This window comes from Photinus pyralis, unplaced genomic scaffold (assembly GCF_008802855.1).
Source record: "Photinus pyralis isolate 1611_PpyrPB1 unplaced genomic scaffold, Ppyr1.3 Ppyr1.4_LG7, whole genome shotgun sequence".
NCBI lineage: Eukaryota > Metazoa > Arthropoda > Insecta > Coleoptera > Lampyridae > Photinus > Photinus pyralis.
In genome coordinates this window covers 6040237-6058516 of record NW_022170738.1, presented here as the reverse complement: position 1 = coordinate 6058516, position 18280 = coordinate 6040237, and the positions used below count along the sequence as shown (strand labels likewise).

The following is an 18280-nucleotide window of genomic DNA, read 5'->3' as shown; positions in this document are numbered from 1 at the left end:
TCCGATCCGCGTACGACATAGTGGTTAATGCAATAAAAAGAGATAGAACATGTTTCATCTTGGTTAGAAAGTAATGGAGAGATGTACAAATTTCTTTGATATGTTTTTTAAAAACCGAGGTACGTTTGTTAAGGATGGCTGTATCTAGGTATTTATATATCTATGTTTGGCAAGCGTTAGTGCTGACATCTCTTAGAAACCGAAATATTAAATTGTATTGTGGTAACCCTGATTCTGGTTTATTTACGATTGACAGCTGTCATCAAAGTAACTAAAGTAACCAAACCAATTATGAGGAACTTTTGTTGAATTTTCTAAAGTATTAATTTACATTTTTTGTTAAACAATATAATATGCCAAAATGTGATTATAAACCGACAAACTCCAGCTGGAAAAGTATGGACCGAATATCAAGAGTCCATAATAATTGTTTCCTTTAATATTCACAATTGGTAAGTAGTGCGAAATAACCTTGGCATTTGGTTTATTTATAAGCTGCTTCCATTGCAGTGAAAAAATGGGCTGTGTGAGCAGTAAACGTGACATTAATGACACTCATCCAAATATATTCGAAGTCATGAACGTCGACGAAGCTGGACATTATGTCAGTCCCGGCCAGTTAGAGTTATCTGAAACGGAACTAATTCTCTATCAACGAGGTAAATCGGCGACAGTCTGGCCGTTACGAAGCTTGAGGAAATACGGATTCGATTCGGAAATATTCAGCTTCGAGTGCGGTAGACGTTGCCCCACCGGGCCCGGGATTTATGCGTTTCGGTGTCGCAAAGCGGAAGATTTGTTTAACATGCTGCAACACAACATTCAATCACGCAACATTAGCGAGGAAGGAACGGCGCCAGCGGCAGCTATGTATATGAATTTCGGAAATCCGGTTGTAAATAGTAATGTAAATAGTGAATTTCCCATTCCGCTAGTTAGTACAGGTCCACCTGTAAATAGGCGAATACCGTCCCAAACTCAGCCTGAGGGTTATCTAAATCCGACGATGGCCCCTGTATCCATGAGACCACATCCTAGTTTAAGTAGACCAGGCTCTCTATCTAGTAACGGGCCCGCTAGTCCCGTCACACCTCCCGTTACGTCACCTCCACCCGATCTTCTGCTAGAGCATAACAATAATAAGCAAAATAATCTAGTCTCCTTCACAGAGCATTCATATACAAATACTAACACTTTAACCGATAACGATAATGCAACTTTACCTCCTTACATTAATTTAAGTAGCGTAACGACATGTAATACAGTTATACCAAGTGAGAACTATACAAATTTTCTTGCCGATAGTAGTTGCCATTTGTATATGAACGTTGATACAAGCGAAGCAATTCAATTAAGTGTAATTCCACCTAGTAATTTAAGCGTCACCAAAGAAATGCCAAATATTTTACCCATTGGGACTGATGTACAAGATAGTTTAGATACGATACCAAAGGAAAGCGATTTAGATGAAACGAAACATTGCTACGCCAATATCAATTCTGCAGATTTGGAAGATTTGCGTGCTTCTTTTAATCCGAATCTAGATTTGTCATTCACCGGCGGCACCATACCGGAGACCTCCACTTACGTTATGGTCCGCGAGGTGAATTACGCAGAATTGGATTTGGTACCTTCAAAAAGTGATCATTCAAGTTTACAAGTAACCCCAGATAGTCCGAGTAAGCCAAATAAAAGTTACGTTACAATAGATTTTAAGAAAACGAACGCTCTTTCGCAGACTGTTAACCCTAGTATAGATGTCGAGGAAGGTAGTCGTAAAACGCGGCATAATTCTACTATTAGTGATAAAACAACCAGACACAGTAACTCCTTAAGTGATTAACAAACACATCGAAATAACCAGAATTATGTGATTCTATTATGCTAGGTGACAGTAAAGTATTTTTCTAAAATTTATGCTCAATATTTATTTAGAGAGGAACAGCGATCCATAATAATACATTTAGATGTATGGATCAACATGACAGATATTAGCTAATCAGTGATAAAATGACCGATTTTGTTTAATAAGTGAAACGAGCAAAGCAATTTTCATTGGTTGAACTAAACAAAGCAGCCATTTTATAACATGTTATGTACAACATTTTGTCTAATTTTGAAAAAGTAACATTAAAAAAGGTATCAATTGTTCTAATTACAATGTTGAAAGCATTATATATTTTTCATAATGAGTTTTTGAATCAGTCAAAATTGGACAAAATATTTTTTTAGTATCAAATGGTGCTTATTTTATATATTTATATAATATGTATTTATAAAATTGTCACCTAGTTTGGGGCTGTATGATCAAAGTCGATGTACGCTTTTTTCATGCAGTCTACGAAAATCCAAAGATATTCTATGATCTTTTTGTAAAATTTACAAAATGCCAAGCATATTTGATAGTTGTTAGTTTTAATGTAAATGACGTATTATTTTAAAATACCTTGTGCTGATACATTATGAAAAAAATTATATATTATTTTTAATTTTTAATAAATGATATTTTACAGATCACTACCTCCACTTTATTGACATGTGCGTGCTACATTCAAAAGGCTCACTGAAAAGATTTCATCCATTTTGAGAGGTAAACCACTTCAAATTCTGTGTACACCAACATCCTAATTCAAGAAACTCCAAAAAATTCTAAAAATTATATAAAATAATAATTATACATACGTGCATGTGCGTTTGGAAAAAAACTAGAAAATTCTGAAATAAATTAAACAATTTTAGAAAAATTTCAGAAAATTCTACAAAATGCTAGAAGTTATCAAATTTCTACAGTGTTTTTCCCCTCGATCCATTTTCAAAGAAGTTTCGGGCGCACTCCAGTATCAAACCAGAGGTCACCTCTTGCATCCCCAGTGGGTTACTAAGTATCAAGTCTTGCTTTCAAGGTTCCTTTCAAGTAGCATCTAGGCAGAGAAAATATTGCGAATTGGGAGAGGTTGAGAGACAGTTCTATACCTAGTTTCTCTTCTTGGCATTGGGGAGGATTTTTCATGCTCCAATTTGTTTGTAGCGTTTATGTGACAACGCACAGGCCGTGACAAGGCGTTTGACAATCAAAACAGCACTGCCATTAGCTGTTTCATAAATGTCACCAGCAAGCTGACAAAAATCGTACCATTCACGTGGGAAACAGGCTATGAAAACTTCAGTAATTCACCTCCCAGGTTGAAAGTACCATACTCTAAAATATCAAGTATCAACAAAAAGAAAAGCATTTTTACTTTTGTTTATTCATAACAAGCCGTTTAAATAAATGTTAAAGTACATCTATTTCAGAATGCCCTGTACATCAAACTGATTGAGTTTTTTGTTTTAGGTTGGTCACACTGGCTGTCAGCTGCGAGGTTGGTAATTTTGCGGCTTGTCACTAACCTTCTTGGTTTAGTATTTCTGTCATAGATTTGTTTATACGTTTTGGTGTTGTGATTAGATTTAATTAGTTTAAATGGCTCAACGTTTTCCCGGTGCCGTACCGAATCAGGGCCCACCAGGCCCCCCGCAACAGCGCTATGCGCCACCACAGCAGCCAGGAATGCGACAATACCCAACACAATCTTATCCTGTATGATATTTACCTACTAAACTTTATTCTAATTTGGGCCTGTAGGTTCAACAACGGACAGGTTACACACCCCCACCGGCAATGGGCACAAGTGGCGGTACAATGATGCAACGTCCCCCACAGCAGCCGTATTCTCCAATGCGGGGTGGGCCTATTCCTCCTCAACCCGGAGTAAAACGCCCCACTGACACTCGTTCACTGCAGCAGAAGGGGTAAGTAGACATCTCCATACTTTTGCAATACATGGACACTGTTTTAGAGAGTACACTCATGGCACCAATAAAAAGAAAAAGAAATTGGCAGATAAAATCTTACCACAAAAAGTTCGCGATTTGGTCCCAGAGAGTCAAGCCTACATGGATCTACTTGCGTTCGAACGCAAGTTAGATTCAACTATAATGCGAAAAAGACTCGATATTCAAGAGGCCTTGAAAAGACCCATGAAACAGAAACGTAAATTAAGAATTTTTATTTCTAACACCTTTTATCCTAGTAAAGAACCGGTGGCGGATGGTCCCGAAGGTCCAGGACAAGAAGGGTATGTTTTATGATTAAATGGGGGCGTGTAATTATTTGCAGTGTTCTAGATCTGTAGCATCATGGGAGTTACGTGTTGAAGGTAGACTTTTGGAAGATTCAAAAACTGATCCGAATAGAGTCAAACGAAAGTTTTCCTCATTTTTTAAGTCACTTGTGATAGAACTTGACAAGGAGCTTTATGGTCCTGATAACCATTTGGTCGAGTGGCATCGTACGTTAACAACTCAGGAAACTGATGGATTTCAGGTGAGTGGTGTTCATATTAAGTGCACTTGACTACTGGATTTCTAGGTGAAACGACCTGGTGATAAAAATGTTCGCTGCACAATCTTGTTGTTGTTGGATTATCAACCCTTACAATTTAAACTGGATCCACGACTTGCTCGCTTGCTAGGTGTACACACTCAAACTCGTCCTGTAATCATTTCTGCACTTTGGCAATACATTAAGACTCATAGGTGAATGCTTTTGTTAATGGAAGCCACTTTAACGTATATTTCAGGCTACAAGATTCACACGAACGCGAATTTATAGTGTGTGACAAATACTTGGAGCAGATATTTGGCTGTCAGAGAATGAAGTTTGCCGAAATTCCGCAGAGATTGAATCCTCTGCTTCACCCACCCGATCCGATTGTAATCAATCATGTGATTTCAGTGGAGGGGGGTTCTGAAAGCAAGCAAACTGCTTGCTATGATATTGACGTTGAGGTAATCAATTTTAAGACATTGTAAATCTAGAACACATTTGGTTCTTGTAAAATTGTATGTACTGGCTGAATGTTTTGAATGTGGGCACATAAATACTACCAGAGATGCATTGTGCGTTGGTTACATGCAGGTTTACACAGCCTAATTTGTATGGAAATTTTTTTATCATCACATGTATGTGATAATGATAATTTACTATGAGTGCATCAAAATATTGATATTGACAAAGATTACTCATGTTAAATTAATGTTAACATTAAGTATGAATACCAACTACCTAACATTGTTCATTTTGTTCAGCTCTTTCTCCAGTAGGTGTTTTATTAAGTAGCAAACTTGAAACTGGATGGATCTGCTATTTTACATCGTATTTGATTGCTTTTATTTTTATGCCTTCTCGAACTATAAACGTAAATTGACCACCTTATACCATATACCTTGTATATACAATGTTATTGCATGTCACCTCTTACTATTTATACATTTCAACTCAGTTTCTAACAAGGGGGTGTCATATCAGACAGCAACACTGTACTAACCATTTTTAGGTGGACGACACTTTGAAAACCCAGATGAACAACTTTCTACTAAGCACAGCCAGCCAGCAAGAAATTCAAGGTCTTGATTCGAAAATACACGAAACTGTCGACACCATTAATCAATTGAAGACTAACCGTGAATTTTTCTTGAGTTTCGCAAAGGATCCCCAACAGTTTATACATAAATGGATTATTTCACAAATGAGAGATTTGAAGGTACATTTTTAGTCGTTTTGTAATGGCATTTTTACTGATGATATTTTAGTGCATGACTGATGTGGTTGGTAATCCCGAAGAGGAACGGCGTTCTGATTTCTTCTACCAGCCCTGGGCTCAAGAGGCAGTATGTCGATATTTTTATACTAAGGTGCAGCAGAAACGAGCCGAACTTGAGCAGGCTCTAGGAATTCGTAACAATTGAAAATCTAATGGTAGCAGATTAGCAACGAGATGCTTTTGATTAGTAGTGATTTGTTGTGAATGGATTTATTGTTCTTATTGTGTTAGGTGTTTAAGCTTGTAAGAATAATAAAATAAAATGTATGCTTTCATTAATAAATAACTAGTACAGTAACTTGCCTCACTAAATTTAGTCGAAAAACCACTGGTATGAAATCAACTGGGAAAATAACTTTTTCATATAGATTTTGACCTGTAGAATCCAAAACTAATGAGACCTGTGATTTTCCTGTCAAGTGAGGAAAGTAAAAAACAATTACTGTGTTAATCTTATAATAATAAGGGCTGTAACTTTTGAACTAGTAGCCCAATCTTGGAACTGTTTGAAATTATGGATTCTTCAGGCCACGTTCTACAAGAAAAATTTTTTTCCGGGACGATATCTGAGACAATTTTTTTTCGGGGCAAAGAAAGAGACAGTGTATAACCTTCCTTTTTTACCAAAAAATCGACTGCACCAAAATTTCTCGGGAAAACACTTTTTCTTACTAATTTTGGTACGTAGAATCCGAAACAATTCGTAATTTTTCGATCAGACTTCTCAATCAAAAGTTATAGATTAGAAACCAATTTCGAAAGAAAATTCAGCGGGCTGTAACTTTTGAAATAGTAGCCCAATCTTGGAACTGTTTGAAATTATGGATTCTTCAGGCCACGTTCTATAAGAAAGATTTTTTTCCGGGACGATCTGAGACAATTTTTTTTGGGGCAAAAAAAGGCAGTGTATAAACCTTCCTTTTTTACCAAAAATCTACTGCACAAAAATTTCTCGGGAAAACACTTTTTCTTACTAATTTTGGTACGTAGAATCCGAAACAATTCGTAATATTTCGATCAGACTTCTCAATCAAAAGTTATAGACTAGAAACCAATTTTGAAAGAAAATTAAAGGGCTGTAACTTTTGAACTAGTAGCCCAATCTTGGAACTGTTTGAAATTATGGATTTTACAGGTCACATTCTATAAGACAATTTTTTTTCCGGGTCGATCTGAGACAATTTTCTTTTCGGTCGTCAAAAAAAGGCAGGTACAACCTTCCTTTTTTACCAAAAAATCGACTGCACCAAAATTTCTCGGGAAAACACTTTTCTTACTAATTTTGGTGCGTAGAATCCGAAACAATTCGTACTTTTTCGATCAGACTTCTCAATCAAAAGTTATAGACCAATTTCGAAAAAAATTCAAAGGGCTGTAACTTTTGAACTAGTAGCCCAATCTTGGAACTGTTTGAAATTGTGGATTCTACTGGCCACGTTCTATAAGAAAAAATTTTATCCGGGACGATCTGAGACAATTTTTTCTTCGGGCCTCAAGAAAAGGCTTCCTTTCCCAATCAAAAGTTATAGACTAGAAACCAATTTCGAAAGAAAATTCAAAGGGCTGTAACTTTTGGTATTCGAATAAATTCTAAAGTATTTGAATACTTATTTTTTAAAGTATTATTTGAATACTTTTCAATGTATCTGTATCTAGTATTCGCTTAGTGCTGGACGTTAAAGTATTTAGTATTCAAATAATAATAATTTATTGTCTCTGATCAACGTTATCGGCTTATCTCTACAATCGTAAGCAATGCGTTGTTGTTAATGGAGAGTATTCAAGACTACTTCCTACGAAACATGGTGTTCCACAAGGCTCTATTTTAGGGCCTCTATTTTTTATTATTTATGTAAACGATTTTTTTCAATTTGTATACCCCAGTACTTGTATAGCCTTTGCTGACGATACTTCCATAATTGTTAAAGATAAAACTTTTAAATCATTATGCAATAAAGCCAAAATCACGTTGCAAGAAGCGACTAATTGGTTTGCAAATAATAACTTAATGCTTAATAAGGATAAGACGAATATACTGACATTCTCTGCCAGCAACAAGATTTCGTCAGGCCTTTGCGCCAAAGTGTTAGGTATTTGTGTCCACGATAGGTTGACGTGGATCAATCACATTGACTATGTTGTATCGAAGCTATCCAAGTCTTTGTTTGTTTTGAGAACTCTAAAACGGGCAATATCTATTAAAACCCTTATATCCTGCTACTTCTCACTTTTTCATTCTCATCTCCTGTATAGAGTAACTTTGTGGGGAAATGCTCCCAAATCGAACAAAGCTTTTATTATGCAGAAGAAAGTGATAAGGGTTATTGTAGGTGCCCAGTTTAGAGCACACTGCCAGCGATATTTCCGTCAACTTCGAATTATGCCGCTGCCATCAATATTCATGTATACTGCTCTTTTAGAAATTCACAAAAAGTTATCTACATTCCCAACTAATGACACTACACACAGCTACAACACTAGGAACGCAAAAAATCTGAGGATTCCATACTTCCCAAATCCAAAAATAATAGCCCCCGCATAGATTTGTATAATGTACTACCACTGGCTGTGAAGCAGTTACCTTTCGTTAAGTTAAAAATTTTATAAAAAATCATTTTTTAGCTTATTGTTTCTACTCCATAGAGGAATACCTCAGTACACCTATTGTTTTTAATTTGTGATTTTAACTTGTATTTTTATTCTTAATATTGTTAGTTTTTTATGAATTTCTTTGTCTGTTTGTACTTTTTATTGTATACTAGTTATTTATGCTGTAATTTGACCTGTCGCAAGCACTGAATGTGATATTACGACAAAATATACATTATTACATTATTATTACATTATTATTGACATAGACATGGTTACAATGAAAGTTTGGTATAAAAACACACATATACATAAAAATTACAAAAGAACAAAATATAAATATTATATCACATACCTATACATGTCAGTTGCTTTGTAAAAACATTGGTCCATTAGGTAGTGCAACTTTAAATTTATTTTTATTTTTAATTTTTCTAATATCAGAAGGAAGTGCATTAAATGCCTTTACACAATTGTATAATATAATGGACTTCTTTCATATTTGGCTGTAAAATAGACTGGGACGGTCAACACTTGAGAGTTTCGGGTGGAGTAAGTGTGATTGTCGCCTAGTGGAAGAAAATAGTTCTCGTGTCTATTTGCATTTACAAACATACATAATTTGTAAATGGAAATACTTGCAAATGTTAGAATACGAATAAATAAATAAATAAATAAATAAATAAAAAATAATTTTATGCTGTTTAACTGGAATAAAATTTTTAATTAGGAGCGTCTTCAAATTATTCACGAAAAACTAAAAAAGCGACATTTAACGCTCACACCCCACCCCTCAGTGCTAGTAGTATGTTATTCAGGATACCTACATCTGCGCCAAAATTGGCTTCTACACAATTTTTCCCGTTATTTTTTCCTTCGTTGCCTGGACTAGGGGATCACTCTAATATAATACCTACAAGAATAGAATGGTAATGGTTTAATTGAAAAACGTTTGAACACAAACAAGATATACCTACCTATTACGCAAGCGAACGAATGTATATGTGGATATGAAAAAATTTGCTATAACAATAAAATACAGTCATGGAATGAGCGCTACACGAACACCCATTATCATCTATTCTTATGACCTGAAATTGATTTACGTTAGGCTTAGGGATCGACAATGAAAGTGAAAAAATTAATCATTCGCTGTAGAAAGACAATACACGTTGAGGGATGCCGATTGTTCTTGGTACTGGTGTCGCTCTGGTATGCCCGGTGCAGCACTTTGATTTGGTTCACGAAGGTTTATAAAGTTTCAATATACAGGAAGTTTTTCATGTAGGTATCCTTTTATTATAAAAAGATTGGTACAGAGGCAAAAATTAAATTATTTTCCGTCAAAAAAATAACCATATTAAGAGTATTGACTAGCTTGCGGCTGTAAATGAGCCTAGAGGTTACGAAGTTCTAGCTAGTTTTGTAAAGTTTATTAATTGCGTTAATATCATCTTGGTGAAGCTGCTTCCCAATTCGATAGGTAGGATACATGACAGCATCAAACACCGTGGAATGCGCAAGTCCCATGGAATGACCAAGCTCATGCAGAGCCACACTAAACAAGTCAGTCATTCCTATCGTAACATCGTTTCAGATTACTTTTTTCGATATTTTTAAAATTATTGTACCTCTGCCTTTTCCAAGTATCCAGTTTTCATCCATGTCAAAATGGAGATCCCCGTTTGGAGGGTAAAATGCGTGACCTAACGTACTTCCGCGGCCATCAAAACTAATCCTAAAGTATACACATCATTTGCTTTAGTTACGACTGTTAGTAAATGATTTATTTTACGTGTCTCCTTCGTGAGCTCCGGACGCGAAGAAGATCACTATGTCGGCATCCTCTTTCTTAGAAACTCTAGTAAATGTTAAATTAGCTGCAGCACCCCATATATCCAACGCATTTCGAATAGTGTCGCCTACTTGTTCTTCAGTTAATTTGGGGGTAATTGCTCCAATACTACAAAAGCGATATCAATACGCCGAAAATGGAAAGCGATACCCACTGGTAGGTTAGGTTCTTTTTCGTCCAAGCTTGGCTGACACCAAACCGACTGGTCAGATAGTCAGGAATGCCACATCGCTGCTTGGTCATTATCTGAAAAGGACACGTACAGTTTAAATCCAAACCATATAGGTACCTCTAGCTCATCATTAGAAATGACTCCTGTTACGGGAAGTTCAAAGAAGCTCTGGAACCTCTTAATTGCTTCTGTAAATTTGATCTCGCTTCTGCTTTCTAATCTAGTCAAATAGCCATAACGAATTAAATAGCTAAACTGGAAGTGGTGAAAGTCAGTGAAATGTTAATCTTTGTAACATTAATTACGTACAACTGCCGTCCGCTCCTCGTCAGTAACTGCAAGAAATCCAACGCGTACAAATATGATACTGAACAATAACTTTATGCGTACCATTATCCAATGGAAATGCTTGAAGGAAAACTAAGAAGGGAAGAAACAAAGTTAAAATCTGCAACATTGTTGCCGCTTGATTGTATTGCGCTTTCTGGGGAAGGACTGCACTCTACGCGAAGATGTATATTCAAGTATCGTCATAGGTCATATTAACTTTATCTTTTTTAAAGTACGCCGTTACAGTTATCTAATAAAAGGAGTTTGTTTTGTAAATGGGAGCAAGGCGATAATGAAGTTTAGCGCTAACCTATTTTCGAAGAGTGCCCTAATTAACGGTGTATTGTAGCGAAACTGGGAATGATTGATTCCCGTATGAATTAGAATTGGGGTTTGGAAATTTTAGACCCATATAGGTATAGCTCGAAAAAGAAGAACGTAAATGTATAAACTCGTGTTAATTAAACTATTTATATTTTCTTCTGATAAACAAGGGTCAAGGGCCATGCTTGTCATGGACAAGATCAGCGGTACAATTAGGGAAATACACCGAATTTGCAAATGAGTATAAAGGAAAAGGACAGCAGCACTCTTTACATAACCGTGTAGGTGTATGGTGTTTGTGCCACTACCATTTCACCAGCGGGTTGGGGTCACAGCTATTTCCATCACAACGAAAGATATAGGTATAGTTTCTCGGTTAAATGCAGCGCGCCAGTGAAATCACGAATAAAATCTTATTCAAAGGTCTGTGCTTCTGAAGCAGACTTTTTTACTCGGCACCAAAAGTGTCTTGGTCTTATACCTTACGCCTAATTCGCATTACTAACAGAGTTTTGTATAGAACCTCATCTTTCGGTGCAACTGGCGATTTCACCATTCAATCATAATGAAGAAACAATATGACCGAATGAAGATTTTGAAAAAGTATGGATATGAAGTTCTTAGATTAAATTATCCCATACCATTGTGTCTACGTTATGGACGTGTATGTATGTTGATAACCAACTATGGAACAACTCGTTTTCTTTCTTACGTACTTTAGCGATCAGAAAACAACCAAACCACTAAGAAGATAAACTCAGAAGATGGCGCCCTTTGCTTTTTGGCTCACAGCCTTTGTTGGGTTGGTCCCATATTATCTTTTTCCACTGGGATTTTCTGTTTATAATTAATTTATTCGGACAAAACTGCACACAATGAACCAACTCCCGGAAATTCAAGGGAAATTGAATACTCTGCGATCAACTACTCCTAGGAGAAAAATGTTATTAAAGTTAGGTATATATTTGTATAAGTAAGTTGTACACAAAATATTACAAGAAGGAATCAATTTGTATATAATATCACAATTTTTTTCTACATTGCTTAAAGCTATGATAGCACTATCACGTATTTACCCCTGGCCTTCAATTTCCCTCTATTATGAGAGGTGTTTTCGCTTTATTCCCGTTTGATCCATTGGCACCAGGGTGTTACTATAAATAGTAATGGAAGACAAAAGCTATCTAATTAAATAATACAACCACACACGTGAAATTAGAGCTTCCTATATATCTAATTTTTTGTCATGGGGCACCTACTAAAATGTAGATTTAATATAAATACTATTATTGTAGCACTGGGACCACTATCACCTATAGTGGTATGAGTATGATTAGGTGCAAATGGTAAAATTATACAGTTTTCCATTGCACCAGAACTCTTTGGGCATCTGGAGCCAATCCGAATGGTTTAGTACCATCGGTAGCAATATACTGATTGACTTGGTATTCTAAATATGTCTTATACGAATAAACGTTCGTCCCTAGCTGTTGCGTTAACGGATTCGTGTTGGTCGTAAAGATTCCTGCAAAGTTGTTGCTTCTCGCGACTCGAATTACTTCCTTTTCCATAAACTGAATGACGGCCACGTTTTCTTTGGCAGCCAGAGTCGAATTTGTGGCCATCATAAACGAATGAAGAACTGTACCTTTTCCTGGCGGTAGTTGAGTGTCGCGAACTGGACCCTCCACGCTCTCCAAAAATTCAAATATGATCGATAGTTTTGAGCGCACCTCTACGTCCGGTTCGGCTCTCGCGTCAAAGTTGAGAGCAACGCCGACGGATTTACCAGTCTCCGTTTTTACAACGAAACTCAGACCCGCGTCAACTAATGGCCTCCATAGTGCCTCCATTAAGTTTGCGTAATCCAATTCGGAAATCTCAGTTATAATCCACTGCTCCAAATCGGCCTTTTGGTAAAAGCTGCTCGTTATCATGCTGTAAAGTTCTTGTTAGGTTTTGTTTTGCGCTGCGAACAGCACTTACTCTATGGCGTCTTTTTTGTGATCGTCTGTAAGAAACTCGGCTGCGTAGCACGGGGGTTGCGTTATTATCGTTGGAAAGATTTGCTTATCTGGCGACATACGATCCAAAATTTCCCCCAAATCTGACGCGGCAATGAAATCACCAATACCTACAATATGGGTTAACACGCTGCGGCTAGCTTTCACGCGTACACTTACTAATATGATAACCCTTCTCATTCAAACTAGTGATTGTGTAAATTGAATTTAAGGAATTTCCGCCAATCTCGTAAAAATTGGCATCGATGGATATCGAACTTCTGGCCGATTTATGCAAGACAGATGCAACGGTTTCAAAGAGAACTTTCGCTGCGGGTAGTTGTCCTTCGCTCACTCCCGTGTAATCAATTTCAACTGTAAAATTCAATGTGTCTGGAAAGGAAACGATATTGGTACATCACTTGCAACGAACGAGTAATTAGCATACCATTATTATTGCCGTCAGAGTTTTCGTAAAGTTTCAGTAATGCTTGACGGTCGGTTTTGCCATTGACTAATAGTGGAATGTCGTCCAGAAGAAGAACTTGCGGCACCATATAAAGTGGCAATTTTTCCTTCAGAAGCTTCTCAATTTGCCTTTCGTTCAGAGATGCCTCGCTGGTTACAAAAGATAGCAGAGCCTGATTTATTTCTCCGGGATTGTAACACAAAACCACGCCTTTCTCAATACCATCAATGGCATTAACCGACTTCTCTATTTCGGCAAGGTCCACCCGATGTCCTCGGATTTTCACTTGCGAATCCGTTCGACCCTCGTACAAAACAGTGCCCTTTTCAATCCGCGCAAAGTCTCCCGTTCTGTACAATTTCATGTAAGCGGGATCGACTGCCAAGGGATTCTCGATGAATTTATCAGGATCCCTCCCGTTAACATATCCAGCCGCTAAGTTCGCTCCGGCTACAAACAACTCGCCGACCTCCCCCACTTTTACGGGCCGAAAGTCTGAATCTAGAAGATAGACGATTGTGTTGTCAATAGGCAAGCCGATCGGTATTTTCTCTTGGTAATTTACTTGCTCGTTAATAACGTGGAACGTAACATCGCCCATTATTTCGGTGCTACCGTAAAAGTTGCACAGTTTGTGTTGGTCAATTGCGAAATACTGGTAGAATTGTTGAACCAAGGATGCGACCAAGGTTTCACCGGAGCAGATCCACGTTTTCAAATGCTTCAGGAATTGTTTCTCGCTCTGCAAAAAACGCGATTAGCTGAACGGATTCGAAAAAGATGTAACTTACGTGTAAGTTGAAATACATCAGAAGGGACCGGAGAAGCGACGGAACCAGGACTAACCGTTCTATCTTGTACTTCTCTAAAAGAGAAACCAATAGTTCAGGGTTCTGTGTTACTAGTTTTGGGATGACTAATAAGCTCAATCCGTTAATTAATGGTCCCCAAATCTCCGACACACTGTCCACGAAAGTTAGAGCCGTTTTGAAGACGCATGTGCTTTCGGTGTCGCTATAAGGGAAGGTTTTAAATTGCCATTGGAGCCGGTTCAGTATCATAGCGTTGTGAAGCCTAACACCTGCAAGTTAACGCTTATTTTTTGACTCTGCGTTTAAGCGCAATGTACCCTTTGGTACTCCCGTGCTGCCAGATGTGTACAACACAATAGCTAGATCTGTTTTCAGGTGTCTCTGTCTCTCGTTTTCTTCTAATGGGAGTGATGGGTACTGTTTCGCACCATCCAAAAAACCCTCCAAGGACAATTTAAACGTGTTGAGAAAGTAGTCACAATCTGTGTCGAATATGACCATCGCCGGTTTAGCTTCGCGCAATATATGCTCAACGCGCCCCTTTGGAAATGCAGGGTCGAGTGGTAAATAAGCCGCTCCAGCTTTCAAAATGGCCAAAAGCGTCACCACAAGATAATCGGAGGGGGTCATGGATACGGCAACAATGTAATCTCCATCTAGATTTGGTGGAATTTTATTACGCGTAATATTATCACTAATCACCCTGGCCAAACTGTTGGTTAAGGTATCTAGTTCCTCATACGTTAATTTTCGGATCAGTCCATTTTCTGGAATTAGCAATTAATACGGTCCCATGTAATTAAACCCTTACCTTCGTATATTAATGCTGTATTTTTTCCGGAATCTGTCTTGACTACTTGTTCAAAGAGTGTGTGTAGTTGGGATGCTTTTGTTGGGCGAGTACGCCCCTTGATAATTGATAGTTGTGGTACCGAACCCATCGTCCTGAAATTGATCGCGTTTTACATTTATTGAATTAATCAGCCACTCAGCAGCAGCTATTACTATAATTATTAATAATAAATTATACATAACATAAAACGTCAGTTAATTAATTTATTCGGCTACTGATTACATTATACAAAGCGAATTATCTTAAAAAAGTATAATGAAGGTTTTCGCCACGAACTATCTACTCATAGGAACGCGTAATTTTCGGTTGGCTAATTTTCTTCTGTTTATGAAGGCGCAATTGGGTATAAGTATATTGAGTATAGTCCTTCAACGTGCGTCCAGTTTGTGTTTCTGCAGTATTGACCTCGGAAATCTTCAGACATCTCTAATAGGTACATTCCTCACAAATACTGTAGAGGCTCTAGAAGATTCTCTACAAAATTACAAATCTTGTCAAGATTCATAGATCTCCTTCAGAAATTTGAAGCGATTTCTGGGACTTTTTTTAGCAATTCCTGTGCAATTTTGCAGGGCATATCTAGAGATTTTTCTTCACTGATTCAATGAGATTTCTGATGAGTCTTCATTGAGTAACAGGAAGAGAGGCCGAATCTGATCTACTAGCTCAATTTAAGATTCCGTTAGAAAATGTCCATGCCCTAACCCGAATTTGAATCTGGTCGTCGGCGAGCGCTTAACCTATCAGAACAACCTAGCTGCATTATTATTAAAGTATAATTCGCAACCTCTAAAATTGTGAAGAACCGATGAACCATCTCCCAAGAATCTCTTGAATCACTTTATGAAAAAAATTTGGGAAGCACAATATTTTACGAACATTCCGTAAAAATCTGCAACGACCCTACGAAGAACCTTTTATGAATTCTAAAACATCCTTGAATACCATTTTGGATATTGCAAACTGTTTAAAGAAAAATTAATTATATTGTTTTAACAGGCGACGCAGAAGTATATTTCACAATATTAAAATTAACACAAACAAACATTTTTGCGATCCCCGGCCTGCAGCAATGTGGCTTGCCCTAAAAATTACCGCAAAAACTGGATTATTCCTACTTCGGATGCTAAAAGGAAATTACTTTGTCCGATCATATAGGCACCAAAAGTCGAAAGAGATTAGTCGTCTAAGGTCCTTTGAGCGACTTCTTCTAAATTTAACTAACAATTAATTTCCATGCATTCACAATCATCGCTATGGAACAGTTAAACTTAACAGAAATTGGTAAAAACGGCCTTGGTGGATAAAAAAAATTCCTGCTTGAAATCTACGGAATCAAAAAAGACCAAATTGTTAGGATTAAACGACAAAGCTGTTTAAGAAGTTGAGTGGAAGATCGTGAACCAATCGTTTAACGATTAGATAGATGGGCATTTCTCATACCTGTAAGTAATTGGCAATGAAGGAAATTGTGAAATTATCGATTTAATTGAACCTCGTGGCATGAATGATTATAATCACAGTAGCGGTAATATGCAAATGTATGTCAAACTACCGATAACATTTCACATTTTGAGATGCAAGCAGTGACAATTTTTCATAGTATAAATTATAATTGACAGCTGCAGCTTAACTGTGGCTTTTATATAAAGGTTCTTAATTTATGTTCATTTGAAATGTCAATACTGACGATAATTTTGCAATAGAGCAGTTATTATTTTTTGCTAATTGGCTTTTTTATGAACTAAGGAATATTATAATGATAAAACTCTGACAAGGAGTAGTGTTAGTTATTATCCATAATAATGGGTTATGGAGCATTTTAATTATATTTTGAATAGCATTACGTTTTACTTTCAGTAAGTCACGTTTTGCTTCTATGATTCGATAAAATCTTAAATCCTAAAATTGAGCATTCAATACCGCCCCCGTCTTTTGCGGGCAAAAGAAAATTACACCGTCACGTTCGAAAGGAAACCACTTTCCCAATTCCAGAATTCGAAATTAACCGCAAAATCGAGTGTGGTTTATGAAGGTTACAATTAAAGTGATTCAAAAAAACTGGCCATTCGGGAAATACACGGTTTTTTAAACTGGAATCACCTGTTCCTTCAATTTCCTCATTACACCAGTCATGCACAATACAATTATATTAGGGAGATGGTAAAGAAAAAGAAGAAAAAAACTATAAGGAAATCATTACAATGACCTTCGGGTGGTTCACATCAGGTGCATGATTTTAAACGAGTAAAAAAGCCGGAAGAAAGTAGTACAAAAAGTAAACAGCGCGGGTAATTGGACCGTTTATTAATAGATCATACCACTACGCGCGATAAATAAAGCGACTTCCTACTTAATGCGACAATCCTATACAATTGAAAAGAAGAAATAACAAAAGAGGCACTTAAGGTCATTTCATTTTCGTAAGATATCGTACTGCTTTTACTTTTAGCATTTACAACCAAAGAAAAGGGCAACTTAATTACCGCACGCAACTGAACTACCAGTACGAAACAATGATTTACAAAGTTAGATTTCTCCTAAACTTGAGTAATAACAAACAGACTAGGTCAATGATAGTTGTAACACCAAATTATGCTATTTGAATGTAAAGAACAATCATAGATTTCTGGTAACGACCTAGACATGGATTTCAAATACTGCGTACTCTAAAATAAGTACTCACTGTTGTAATATAATCACTGTCGCACAAATTTTTTTCAAAAATGTCACCTTAGAAAATTCGTCTATGAAACTAAACACGATTAATGGCCGTTGAGCATTTATAAAGTAATGTGCAAGTATGAACTCTCCAAATTGATTTTGACAAGGATAAATATATTGTACGCAAAATTAAGTACTGGAAGAGGGGGCTTGTTTTGTGCAATTCAAAACCCCCACTAAAGAAAATCCCATTTGGTTTGATACCAGGAATACAGTTTGTGACGTCTGTGTTTATTTACTTGTGTATTTTTTATTTGGTAAATTTACCCCCACCTCGTAGTAAACCGACTGATGAATTAATCGCAGTCGGGAAGTTGGGATTTTCTAAAGTTTATCAACATTCGATGAATTCTTTAATGTCCACCAGTTCTATGTACCCTATGAATATTACGAAAGAAACGCGGCTTATTTCATCATAATTATGTGTAGGTGGTGAATTTTTATGTAAACTTTACGTTTCGCCTAGTCATTCTCGAATGTCGTTTAATTCACTTAAAATTATAG

General features: G+C 36.8%; 4 protein-coding genes and 1 long non-coding RNA gene across 6 annotated transcripts; 3 read left to right on the top strand and 2 right to left on the bottom strand.

The window, feature by feature from the left end:
* Nucleotides 1-246: 246 nt before the first annotated feature.
* Nucleotides 247-2517, top strand: LOC116175476 (fibroblast growth factor receptor substrate 2). Its single transcript, XM_031493613.1, has 2 exons — nucleotides 247-452; nucleotides 511-2517. Exon 2 carries the CDS (start codon nucleotides 518-520, stop codon nucleotides 1841-1843), a length of 1326 nt encoding a protein of 441 aa, XP_031349473.1. The 5' UTR covers nucleotides 247-452; nucleotides 511-517; the 3' UTR covers nucleotides 1844-2517.
* An 886-nt stretch (nucleotides 2518-3403) lies between these two features.
* On the top strand, nucleotides 3404-5920 carry LOC116175475 (brahma-associated protein of 60 kDa). Its single transcript, XM_031493612.1, has 8 exons — nucleotides 3404-3580; nucleotides 3626-3792; nucleotides 3840-4118; nucleotides 4168-4366; nucleotides 4412-4578; nucleotides 4623-4830; nucleotides 5379-5585; nucleotides 5635-5920. Exons 1-8 carry the CDS (start codon nucleotides 3464-3466, stop codon nucleotides 5788-5790), a joined length of 1500 nt encoding a protein of 499 aa, XP_031349472.1. The 5' UTR covers nucleotides 3404-3463; the 3' UTR covers nucleotides 5791-5920.
* Nucleotides 5921-9510: 3590 nt separating this feature from the next.
* LOC116175984 (matrilysin-like) lies at nucleotides 9511-10810 on the bottom strand. Its single transcript, XM_031494382.1, has 7 exons — nucleotides 10652-10810; nucleotides 10571-10596; nucleotides 10379-10516; nucleotides 10244-10335; nucleotides 10030-10197; nucleotides 9866-9972; nucleotides 9511-9811 (listed from the first exon to the last, which is right to left on the bottom strand). The coding sequence occupies exons 1-7, from the start codon at nucleotides 10716-10718 to the stop codon at nucleotides 9648-9650; spliced, it is 762 nt and encodes a 253-aa protein (XP_031350242.1). The 5' UTR covers nucleotides 10719-10810; the 3' UTR covers nucleotides 9511-9647.
* Nucleotides 10811-11187: 377 nt separating this feature from the next.
* On the top strand, nucleotides 11188-11935 carry LOC116175983. Of its 2 annotated transcripts, XR_004146400.1 has the most exons (3): nucleotides 11188-11277; nucleotides 11436-11583; nucleotides 11637-11935. It is a non-coding gene; the product is annotated as an uncharacterized LOC116175983 (long non-coding RNA). The 2 variants fall into 2 exon arrangements; XR_004146399.1 differs by having other exon boundaries at nucleotides 11436-11935.
* Nucleotides 11863-17893, bottom strand: LOC116175982 (mycosubtilin synthase subunit C). Its single transcript, XM_031494381.1, has 8 exons — nucleotides 17739-17893; nucleotides 15011-15144; nucleotides 14517-14966; nucleotides 14179-14468; nucleotides 13367-14129; nucleotides 13099-13311; nucleotides 12902-13049; nucleotides 11863-12853 (listed from the first exon to the last, which is right to left on the bottom strand). The coding sequence occupies exons 2-8, from the start codon at nucleotides 15138-15140 to the stop codon at nucleotides 12268-12270; spliced, it is 2580 nt and encodes an 859-aa protein (XP_031350241.1). The 5' UTR covers nucleotides 15141-15144; nucleotides 17739-17893; the 3' UTR covers nucleotides 11863-12267.
* Between the last annotated feature and the right edge of the window lie 387 nt (nucleotides 17894-18280).

Bases quoted from the DNA above. Each gene is read 5' to 3' on its own strand.
- LOC116175476 (XM_031493613.1), top strand. From the start codon at position 518: ATGGGCTGTGTGAGCAGTAAACGTGACATTAATGACACTCATCCAAAT.
- LOC116175475 (XM_031493612.1), top strand. From the start codon at position 3,464: ATGGCTCAACGTTTTCCCGGTGCCGTACCGAATCAGGGCCCACCAGGC. The intron at 4,119-4,167 runs GTATGTTTTATG...GCAGTGTTCTAG, and splicing joins GAAGGTCCAGGACAAGAAGG to ATCTGTAGCATCATGGGAGT. The intron at 4,367-4,411 runs GTGAGTGGTGTT...CTGGATTTCTAG, and splicing joins AGGAAACTGATGGATTTCAG to GTGAAACGACCTGGTGATAA.
- LOC116175984 (XM_031494382.1), bottom strand. From the start codon at position 10,718: ATGTTGCAGATTTTAACTTTGTTTCTTCCCTTCTTAGTTTTCCTTCAA. The intron at 10,198-10,243 runs GTGGGTATCGCT...TCGCTTTTGTAG, and splicing joins AAAAAGAACCTAACCTACCA to TATTGGAGCAATTACCCCCA. The intron at 9,812-9,865 runs GTACAATAATTT...ATGTTACGATAG, and splicing joins GATACTTGGAAAAGGCAGAG to GAATGACTGACTTGTTTAGT.
- LOC116175982 (XM_031494381.1), bottom strand. From the start codon at position 15,140: ATGGGTTCGGTACCACAACTATCAATTATCAAGGGGCGTACTCGCCCA. The intron at 14,130-14,178 runs GTAAGTTACATC...CGTTTTTTGCAG, and splicing joins TGATGTATTTCAACTTACAC to AGCGAGAAACAATTCCTGAA. The intron at 13,050-13,098 runs GTAAGTGTACGC...CCCATATTGTAG, and splicing joins TGAGAAGGGTTATCATATTA to GTATTGGTGATTTCATTGCC.